At 38.3% G+C, this 10,724-nt stretch overlaps 1 protein-coding gene across 1 annotated transcript in view; it reads left to right on the top strand.

Annotated features, from left to right (window-relative positions):
- Positions 1-2,500: 2,500 nt before the first annotated feature.
- Positions 2,501-10,724, top strand: part of ATP1B3 (ATPase, Na+/K+ transporting, beta 3 polypeptide) — a gene marked incomplete at both ends in the record, with an annotated part of 12,902 nt that continues 4,678 nt past the window's right edge. Inside the window, 4 exons of the mRNA XM_010156511.1 lie at positions 2,501-2,629; positions 6,880-6,987; positions 8,550-8,737; positions 9,475-9,525. Of these exons, the coding sequence (XP_010154813.1) occupies positions 2,501-2,629; positions 6,880-6,987; positions 8,550-8,737; positions 9,475-9,525 (476 nt within the window). The remainder of the gene's footprint in view (positions 2,630-6,879; positions 6,988-8,549; positions 8,738-9,474; positions 9,526-10,724) is intronic.

Genomic DNA, 10,724 nt, shown 5'->3' with positions numbered 1-10,724 from the left:
TGTCAAACCTTTTTCTGTTCCATTGGAACTGGTTATTGTCTTGACCACTTGCTGGAAAGTGTACGTTTTATACAGCTTGATGAAAGTCTATTCAATAATGGATGAACTTGAAAGGACTAAAATGAGAGCTGACCAAGAGTTTTGTAAGGAAGTTTGGTTGGTTTTATGATACCCAAAATACATGGGGTATTAATCAGAAGATCATTGCTCTGTTTTGGATCCAGCTAAAACAGATTGCTGGTGTGCCAAATACAGATGCAAATGGTGTCATGGCTTTTGTTGATTAGGATGTTCTTTTCAGATTCTAAGCAGCTTCTAAATAGCCTTAGAAATGGTTTATGATAGATGTCTAGCTGTCTTGTTCATTATAGAATAAGCTTGTTCTTGTGTTCGCATCCTTTGCCGCTTCTCATCACTGCATTGCACCTTACATGTCAGTGTGTCCCAAGTGTATTTTAAATAGCCAATTGTTTTCAGCTTATTGCCGACCGGTAAGTAACTTTCTCAGCCTGTGAGGTTGAAAACTGAATCCAAACCAAAACCCAGAAACATTCAGCTGGTTGCTGCAGAGAACTTACAGTAAAGATAATTTGGGAACCACCTCATTATTTTAATATATGTACACCGATTTCTTTCAGGAGAAGGAACACAGGTACTTGCATCTTCAGCAGTCATGGGTTACTGGGGGCTGCTGGAAAATACGTCAGTGCAGAATGCAAGCATAGCTTCTGGGACAGGAGCCAGGGGTTAGGCTTCCATCTGTCATCTTCCAGTGGACAGTACTCGTCACTGGGGTACAGGCAGTTTTGGTTCTGATTTTTCCTTTTCTGTGGAAGGGTGAAAAATTCTGCGCTTGATTCTCTCAGATAATCGTCAGTGGTAGGATGTTGCGTAGTGGTTATGATGTGCTTGTCTTGACCCGAGTCATATCTCTTTGGCTTCCCCATAGCAGCCTTAAAGCTAGAATGTTTTATAAAAATTGAATTTGCATCATTGTTTGGTTACGGTTTGGAGATGGCTGTCTGTGCAAGCATCTGAATTCCTCAGTGCTTGTATAGCTCCCGCTCTTTTTGGCACTGTCTGTGCGTGTGTCCTGAAGTGTTCAGTCTTAAATCACACCGTATTTAGTGTTGTATACTCGATTAATAACACAGTTTCTGTTGAATCTTAAGTGCCTTTTAGTAAGTCTTCCATCCACATAGTATGCATGCTTCATCTTTAGATGGGCACTATCTCCAGCAAATACAAATTTTTAAAAGATGATCTAACAGTAATGGCCAATAGGTGTTCTCAGAACTTCAGAAAGCAAACCCAAGGAGATGTAACAAGTAGTACGGGGTTACAGTTTTGCTTTAATGAGATACACTAACAAGGGTTCCCTCAGCGTCAAAAACCAAATAATGCAAGAATTCAAAACATTGTTTGAACACTTACTTGTCAGACAATTGAGCTGTCCCAAATTCTAAAAGGCTTTAATGGGGGTTGTGCATCATGCCTCTGAGAAGAGGGGCAGAAATTTCTTGGAAGATCTCTGCAGCTGATGCTAGTCCCTGTCATCTCTGAAGCAAAATGCTAACTGGGACTTGTCTGTTGCCTTGTCTTTCCGGAAGCAGCTGACCTGTGTATCCAGGGTGCATGTCTGGGTGTGTGCCTTGAAAAATGGGGCAGGGGGAACACAGCAATTTGGTGCAGGTAAGTGGGAGATAAGTAGAGTGTTGTAATAGACAACACCCTCAAGGCTGTTTCCTCAGGATTCGAGGAGCTCTTCCTTAAGCAACTGTCAAGTTGAAACTTGTGACATTTGTGTAATTGGTGAATTCCAGGGATGTTGCTGGGTCCCTGAGGTGGATTGGTAAAGGAGGTAGATTTGTTAGGCAAAGACTTTTGATAAGTCGGGATAGAAGGCTTGGTTTGTTTTCAGAAGTATGCAACAGCAAGCGCCTTCACCTTGCCGTCTCTGGTAACGGGATGTACGTGTGAATGCGTGCCCTGTGCGGGGTTGTCTCAAATATCAAGTGTGTTATTCAGGCACCAGTTGCTTCCTACCTGTTCTGGATCCAGTGTCATAATTTTAGCTCTTCACTCAGTTCTTTTATCTTCCCTACCACCCCTTCCTTTCCAGCTACAAAACTATAATTCCCTGAAACAAGTGAAACAGCTTTTTTTTTTCTGCTGGACTGCTTAGCCATCTTTACCAGCTTTCCGACGTAGCCCAAAGAGCAGTTTTTAATGTTTCTTTCTTAAAAACAGAGATGCCAAAATGCCCTTCAAATTTTAAGAGCCAGAAAGTATGAAGAAAACTTTTGAGCGCACATTATTCTTCACTGTGCGATTTATGTGTATGCTAGAGGCATCTTGATTATAATTACAATTAGCAGTGGCAAGGGATGGGGGGGCAACCAAAGCCAAACGTTGTATTGCTTGTTTCCCATTTTGATTTTCAAAATAGGTAATGGAATTAGCTGAAACAAAAGTAGTCATTTTAGCTTTTTCTTTACAGGTTTGATCTTACTATTCTATCTGGTATTTTATGGCTTCCTAGCAGCGCTCTTCACATTCACAATGTGGGTTATGCTTCAGACACTGAGCAGTGATATACCAAAATACCGTGACCGGATTTCTAGTCCAGGTAACAGTGTGTTTATTTTTAAATAAAACTTCTGTCTGCTTTGTGAGCTAATTTTAATTTGAGAGTTTGTTTGAAGTATGAACTGCCTGTGGGAAACTGTGATTATTATTCAGTGAGTTGGTACTTTGAAGAGGGTACAGGAAGGCTGTACTCTGGGGGTGATCTGCTCAAAAGCGTATAAGGACTATGATATGAAGGCCTTTCCAGAGGTTTCATTGTAGCATTAGATAGCTTTCCACTGGCATGAAATGTCTCTGGATTCCAGGGGTTTTTGACCAATGACGTAGGGATCCACTGAAGAGAGAGGGCCCCGTTTTATGATGAAGCCAAGTCCAAGTAACACGTAGCTGCCACTAAAAGTGGTGTCTTGCTGCATGGGACTACTGCTTCTTTGTGTACATGCCTAACCAGTCCCACTGCTGGCTGGTTCAAGGAGGTGTATGTGACAGGAAAAAAGCCCTGCACAAATAAAAATTAGTAATAAGGTGGTTGTCTTTTTGCCTTTTTTTTTTTTTAAAGATTGGTTCAAATATATCGTAAAAATCTTGCATTATAGTGTCTATTTTGGAGTATCCCATATTGAATAAAAAAATAAGGAATTTCACTCTGAAAGATTTCAGCAATACTTCTGCATACTTTAAGAGATTAGGGTTTTCTAGTTGCTGTTTCTGGAGAATATGCAAGTATTTTATTTGTGTATGCAACTTAAGTGATTGGGCCACTTGCAAATTTGATAAGTTATCTCAAATTTTATAACACCTTTGCTTAGGGACCAAATTTGTATTTAAAACACAATAAAACTAAATGGCTATGCAGTATTAATATTTTGGTGGAAGTTAACATACTTTTTGTTCAATAATTTTTCCTTTATTTGAACTCCAAACCCTTAAAATTAACCACCATCTTGCAGCTGCATCATCACTGCAGCTGATACGGGAATCTTTGTGGGAGCATGTTGCAGTTGGGCCAATGTGATAAATGTCTCTGGTTTCTGAACAGATTTTGTTTTGATGTAATGTTCAGGCCTCCCCTAACAAAGGGATTCTTGAGGATTTGTGCTGTTTTTTCAAGCTAAGAATGGGCTAAATGCTGGAAAGAATAATAATTGTTAAAAAGACCTGCTTAGTTTGGGAGGGAAAAAAAATGGAAGGGGGGGAAAGAAAGAAAAAAGGTAGCAAGTTGACCGTTTTCCCCTATTTCCTTTGTGGTAGTGGATGGAGTTGTGGGTAGCTGTGACTTAATACTGAACTTGAGTTACATTTTTATCCCCTTATCCTCTTGCAGTTCAGGGTTTTAATGATCCTTTGTTTTGAAATAAGTCGTAAGGGATGTTTGTTTAAAAAGTATGTATGCCAGATTTAGTTTTTAACTTAAGAATTGGTATAACCTTTGAAATAAATTTTTTTATTAACAATGTCTTTAATGATTCATACTCATAAAAGTTTAATGAAAATGCTTATTTCTATTTTAATGTTTCTCTTTAACTCTGTCATTTTTCACTTGCAGTGAAGCATGTCATGTTCCTGGCTGTAAAACTTTAAATTATAAAAAAATTTTCTACAAACAAAACCTGGATGGCGTAGGTCAATGGTTTTACTCTTGTGTTAAACATATTTGGAAATCTCACAGTTGATTTACTTTGTAATTTGTATTTGACTTGCATTGTACACTGGGACATAATAGTATCAATCAAATCCAGATGATCTGAAAACCTTTTTTTAGAATCTCTCTTGGAATTGTAGGAAAATGTAATCTCTGGCACAATCCTAGATGTGATCATATGTTCAGATTGCTAATTCTGTTCCTCTAGAAGAGCCCAGTCTGCATCTCTCCCAGTCTATGCATCCATCTTGCTTCAAATAGTTTTTTCTGTGGAATTTATGCCATAGTTTCTAGGCAGACTGTGATCCCCTGGAATTTGGAGCAGTCCTTTCCTCTTAGGATGTTTTTGAAGTTCCCCTGCAGCAGTAAATCTCTTCAAATTATTGTTTATTTCATTGGTGACTAGTTCAGTTACTTGGTCGTATTCACTTTGAAAAACAGCCTCTAAGTCCTTCATTTAAGGTGCAGTTCTACAGAGAATAACAATCTCTTCTCCCCCAAACCCCCTTAGTGTGTTAAACCCCTTCAGCAGTTTTTCAGCCTTGTTACTCATTATCTTGTATTTTGTTGAATCCCAGTTCAGTGTGGAGGCCAGAGGATGACTGTAGTGGTGTAAAGTGATTTGCAGTCAAACATGGTATTTGTAGTTTTATATGGACTGTCAGTCATTAAGGCATTTAGTTATGGCTTGCCTGGAAATAATTTAACTGCTGCTAATGCAGAAAGGAGAGTTTATGTTTTATTGGAAATCTTACCAAAAAAAGGTAAAGAAAGCATTTATATATATAATCAAAAATATGTTTGTCTATGATAAATTTCTAGCATATGCCTTTATTATTTCCCAATTTTAGCATCTGTAATAGTTTCTGCCTTTGGATGAGAAGCTTGGTCATTTCTGTAGGTAAATCTGAATTGCACTTTCTGAATGCTTTCCAAAAACTTACTGTAATTGATTAACTACAGAATGTATTAAGAATTCAACATTAAGACAACTTATCCAATTTTATCTTCCCACTCTAGTCTTACCTTCTTAAATGATTATTTTTTATAAAGAAGACCTATTTTTTAAAATTTTATTATTTAAAAAAAAAAAAAAAGGAAAGGAAGTTAGTTTTGTTTCCTGCCTTAAATTTTACTCATTTGGCAACCTTGTTTTAATTGGTTTTGCTAGAGGATAGGAAGCTACATGGAATCCTAAGCTGATACAGTTAGTTGCTGCTGGCACACTTCTTCCCTTATGCCAAATTTGATGTTGATCAAACCACTTTGAAATTCTAACTTAGAAGAAAACTAATCCAACAAAACTCAGGTTGGGTTGGTGGTGGTGTGGTTTGTTGTGGAACTGCAGCGTCGGTGCTCAGCTATGCGTGAAGAGACAGATGCATGGACGCTCATCTGTTAATTACAACTGCAGGAGGTTTATCTGTTCTAATTGTTTATATTGAGTGAGAGTTACTTTAGTGTGAACAAAGCGATCAAGCATACACCTTTTTTGAACAGATTCAATGTCTTCTGCAGTATCTGGTAGTAGTGCTGCTTCTGCTGCTGCCGAAGCTGTGGTGAGCGGTAGTAGCGTTAGGTATCCGTGTTAGGCACAACCCCTGATGGTACTGGCCGGTGTGTGTTAGCAGAAGGTGTGCCTTTTGCTTTCACCTGCTACAGAAATATCCCTACGGGTTACCTCTGTGCCCTTCTTTACCCATATCCTGGGAAGAAGGACAGTTCACTTCTATGAAGAACTCCGTGTCAGCGTCTGCTTTTTTCATCCTTCAGCACAAAGCTGGACTTGCACATTTGGTAATCTGTGTCCTTGCTTCTCCTGTGTGTCCTGGCGCCCTGGCTGTAGGTCATTCCTGTTCCAGTCTCCTCCGGCAGCAGCGGGATGGAGCCAGCCCTAGGCCCCCACCGCAGCAGACCCTGACGGCTGCAGTGCCTGCTGCTAGCGGCCTGGGAGGCGTCCGTGGTCGCCCCAGACTGACGAAGGCGTACCCCTTTCAAGTGACACACCTGCAGCTGTCTCGGGGGTTCTTATATTCTCCAGGCAACAGATGACATCCCAATTTTGGTTAAGGAGAAGGAGGAAAGGACTAACACCTAACTTGGCTTGTCTGCTTTGGTTGGGAAATCTTTCAAGCCATCTTCAAAGGCATTATAACGTTTTTAAGAACACTTTGCTGCTTGTGGGTTTCTATGAGTCGAATACAATCATGGCTTCGCTCTATGTTGCCTCAAGCTTTGAAGCAAAGCTGTAACTGGAGGTTTTCTGGGTGTGATTTGGGGTATTTTTTCAATTATCTTTTAAGTTCAATTTGCTGAATATGGAAGTGGGAAGTGAATCAGTAAAATAATTTGATTGAGAGTGATTAAGTTGCTGATTTTGCTATTCTTAATAGTTTGGCTTTGGTTTGTGAATTGCAGTTATAAATTACATTGCATTTAAGTACTAATTCATTAAAATGTTGATTTTGATAACTGACTTCAAACACCTACTACCTTCCAGTGCTGTGCAATATAGGGGTCACATTGATGTTTCTTTACAAATAGGTAGTTTACAATTTATGGATGTGATTTTTGAGCAGGTTAGAGTGCTGTAGGGAAGAGATGTTGTTTAGTTCTTTACTTGCACTTTTGCACTTTTTCTTTTTAAGGACTTATGATTTCACCAAAGCCAGACACTGCACTGGAATTTTACTTTAACAAGAGTGACGCCCAGTCATATGCAGAATATGTTGCTACACTTAGAAAATTTCTTGAATGTAAGTAAGTTACAACTGCCCAAGCAATTCAGAAGTCTTAATCTTGAGCACATTTGTTTCCTTTTTCGCTTGACCTTACCAGTTGCTAATGAAAACTGATGCAAGTGCAGTCTTCCTCTAGATGTGTTGGTTTTTAAGTATATACTTTACAGGAAAAGGTGGGTATCAATACCTATCTTGGATGGGGACCCTGACCGTAAGGAGTAGTGGAGTACATAATGGAGAGTTCTAAGTACTATTGCAGTGTTTTGGTGACATGGTTGTTTAAATACTACAAGATGTAGAAATTACGTATGCCAAAAGGTTCAGTGTAAAATCACATAGGTCATGTATTTGGAGGCAAAGTTTATCAAGATGTAAGATCAGTCTTCATCTAAACGGCTTGGTAACTGAGAATCCTTTAGTCTTAAGAACTTGAGTGTCTGCCTGTTTAAAAAATGAGGTACATGAAGATTAAAGTAATTGCAATTTATTCATTTTCACCCTGATTCACAGTATTTATGGGCAGAAATACTAAAACATTGAATTTAGAACCTGGAGAAAAGGTAACACAGGACAAGAATGGGAAAATCACTAGTTTGTCATACATCATTTTATATATGGGCCTGTACATACACTTAACCTAGAAATACAGAAATCAGTTTAAAATACTAGAAAGTTTGACCCCTCAAAACTGTAAGCGAGATCTGAGAGGTCCTGTAAAACGTCACCTGTGTGCATGAGTTCCTTTGTTCGCTACATGAGCTACTCTTGAGTCCGTCTGGATTTATAGTTTTGGTGCCTACTGAAAGCTTCTATGAGTAGGCATTTCATTCAGAGCTCTGCCAGGGGTCCCTGGGAGGAATGCTGTGTTTCATCATTACCTGCCTCTCCTGCAGCTCAGTGGGGTCACACTGAGGAGGAACTTTCATTTTCCATTTTCCCTTTTTCCATTTTCCATTGGTTTTGCCCAGCTGGGGTGTGGTGTAAGGGAGAGGAATGAAACCACGAGGTGTGTCAAATGTGGGTCAGTGAGCGTTTTTGACAATGTGATCAGTGTCCTTGTGAGGCATAAGAACGTGAGAAACGGCCTGGAGTGTTAGTATAATGACATTTGTACTAATGTAAACGTAGAGGCAGTTTAATACTAGTCACTGAAATAGTTGAAGTTTTCCTGTGTGTTTATAAAAGAAACATATACAAAGGGAAAACTGGTTTAGCTTCCATGTAAAAACGTGATTGTTTATTTTTAAATACATTATTAGTTTAGAATACATAATTAGCTTAGTATTGGTTCTTGTACAGAAATGAATGAAGTTGTGATTACTGATATGATTCCGAAAGCAGGACAGCCGTCTTTATTTTGCAATCCTCTTTTTAATCTTTCAAGTACAGTGCCACTTCTTGACAGGCTTTGAAAAAGTGTTTAAGATGGATATGAGACACAGTGCTCTGAAAATAGTTCTTTGAGAAAACCCTTAGACAAGTAACAACTGTAAATTAGATATTTATATAGGTTTCTGCAGTTTTTGGCTACTTGTATGCTTTATGCCATTGGTTTACAAGCTGTTTCTGTTTCACAGCATATGACGATTCAAAGCAATCGCCAAACATAAATTGTACACCAGGAAGGATTTTTGATCAGAATGATGTTGCTGTTAAAAAGGCATGTCGATTTAACCTCTCTGAGCTTGGACAGTGCTCTGGAAAGGAAGATAAGACCTTTGGCTATTCTAAAGGAACTCCCTGCGTGCTTGTCAAAATGAACAGAGTAAGTGCCTATTTGGTTTTTAATTCTCAGTATAAGTGCTCCCAACTACCACTGTACGAAAAATAACTGAAGAAAAGGACCGAAATACGTGTTCAGTGTGCTTTGCAAGATATTTGCATTTTGGAATATTGTAATTTACTGGTGTCCAGCAATTCATGTGTTTCAGAGAGTAAAATGAAGTGAGCTTTTTGAGCGTTCTAATACTTACAAGATTGGCTTTGATTGCTTGCATCAGGATATCTGAAAGCCCTGTCTTAAGGAGTACAGTGCTCTTTGGTTTTACTTACTGTGCTCTGTAACAGATTCTAAACCACTGTGCAGGTAAAGTGAGTTTTACTCCCTGTCTGCATTCTAGAAATGTAATTAGAATGTCATGCATTCTGCAACTCCTAAACCACGTAAGGTGATGAAAACTTTACTGAGCGAATAACTATTTGACTTTTCAGTGGTGGTATACATTACTTGAACTGCTAACTGATTTGAGCCATTAGTGTTACATGCTGATTGTAAAATAAGAAAATTTTTTTTTCTGTGGACACTCTAACTATTTGAGCTTTAGCTTAACAATGCTTTAAATCTTAGTCCTAGTCTAAAATTGTGCTTTATATAAAAGTGATAGTAGATAGATTTGCTCCCTGTATGAACTTTCATATTAAGCGAAGGAAAAGTTTGAATTCCATCTGAAAAACAGGAAAGGGGAAGAAAGTCTATAAATACTTTAACTTTCTCTCCTATAGATAATTGGATTAAAGCCTGAAGGGGAACCACATATACACTGTACGTCTAAGGTCAGTTCTGAGCGTAAGAAATAAGTGTGTGGTTAATTTTGCTTGCCATTAGGATGAAAAGTGAAGTGATATACCGTGTCAGAACACTTATTTCACTCTCTTCCTTTCTTGTTAGACTTTAATTTTTTTTGTTTTCATCTTACTGTATGTCTTGTTTAGTTTTGGTATTTTTAATTTCTTCAGTGTACTTACAGATGTACTTTGTTGTTTTTTCATCTTTAGATGTATTTAAGCTACCTGACTTTAGAGTCAAGGAAAATGCATACGTGTAATTTCTGGCATGTATTTATTTGTTGTGAGTTTTGTTTTGTTTTCCCATTTCATAACCTGTATTTTTATTTTTTTCTCCATGCTGCAAGTGAACCTTAGACAATTTTATAAATGATGGGTAAGACACAGTGTGGAAACTAATGTTACTGGTCAAGTAAAAGTTGCCTTCAAATCAAGTATAAGCTACTTGTAATAAAGGCTAATCTATGCATCTTTGTTGTACTGATGGATTTGCACAGAATGTTTATGGCAGCTATAATAATTACCTTGACTTCTGCGTATTTTTCCTAGACTGCTTGGGGAGCGGTGAAAGCCTTGGTGAGTTAGTAGCTTGGGCAAAGGATGGAGTCATGGCTTCTAGTTTGAGGTGACTGGTAAAAATGTAGGCTAGGATATTTCAGCAGTTAATGAGAAAATACTAGACATGTTCCTGCCTTCATCCTAGGTACGTGTGGTAGGCATAAACTTTAATACTTGATTTTTGTGGAGTCTTTGAAAGTTTTGATCTCCACATGAGAGTTGCAAGTAAAGGTGATTCCTTCTATTATTTGAGGCTGATTGTGTCCATTCTTAAAAATTGTTGTTCTGTAGGAGGACTTGCTTGTTTCTTCAGAATGGAGCAGTTAAGTTCCTTCTACTTTATTAGTACTCTTTCTTCTTTGACTTCCCTAGTTTATAATTTTTCCCAATGTGGTGTCCCAAACTGGACAGAAGTTTGCCTCTCGCTGAGGTATTGGTAACGACAGACTTTTTCCCTCTGTCATCACACTGGATGTAACAGAGTCTCTTGAGATGAATTTGCTGTTTGTAATACATCGTCTTTATTTTAGTAGTTCTCCTACCGAGATCTTTCGACTATTTCCAGTCTCTTCATATATGTGATTTCTTGAAGTTCAGAGCTTTAAATTTCATGTTGCTGTTTTTGCTTC

Source organism: Eurypyga helias, unplaced genomic scaffold, assembly GCF_000690775.1.
Source record: "Eurypyga helias isolate BGI_N326 unplaced genomic scaffold, ASM69077v1 scaffold6618, whole genome shotgun sequence".
In the NCBI taxonomy this organism is placed as follows: domain Eukaryota; kingdom Metazoa; phylum Chordata; class Aves; order Eurypygiformes; family Eurypygidae; genus Eurypyga; species Eurypyga helias.
This window is presented reverse-complemented; position numbering and strand designations above follow the sequence as displayed.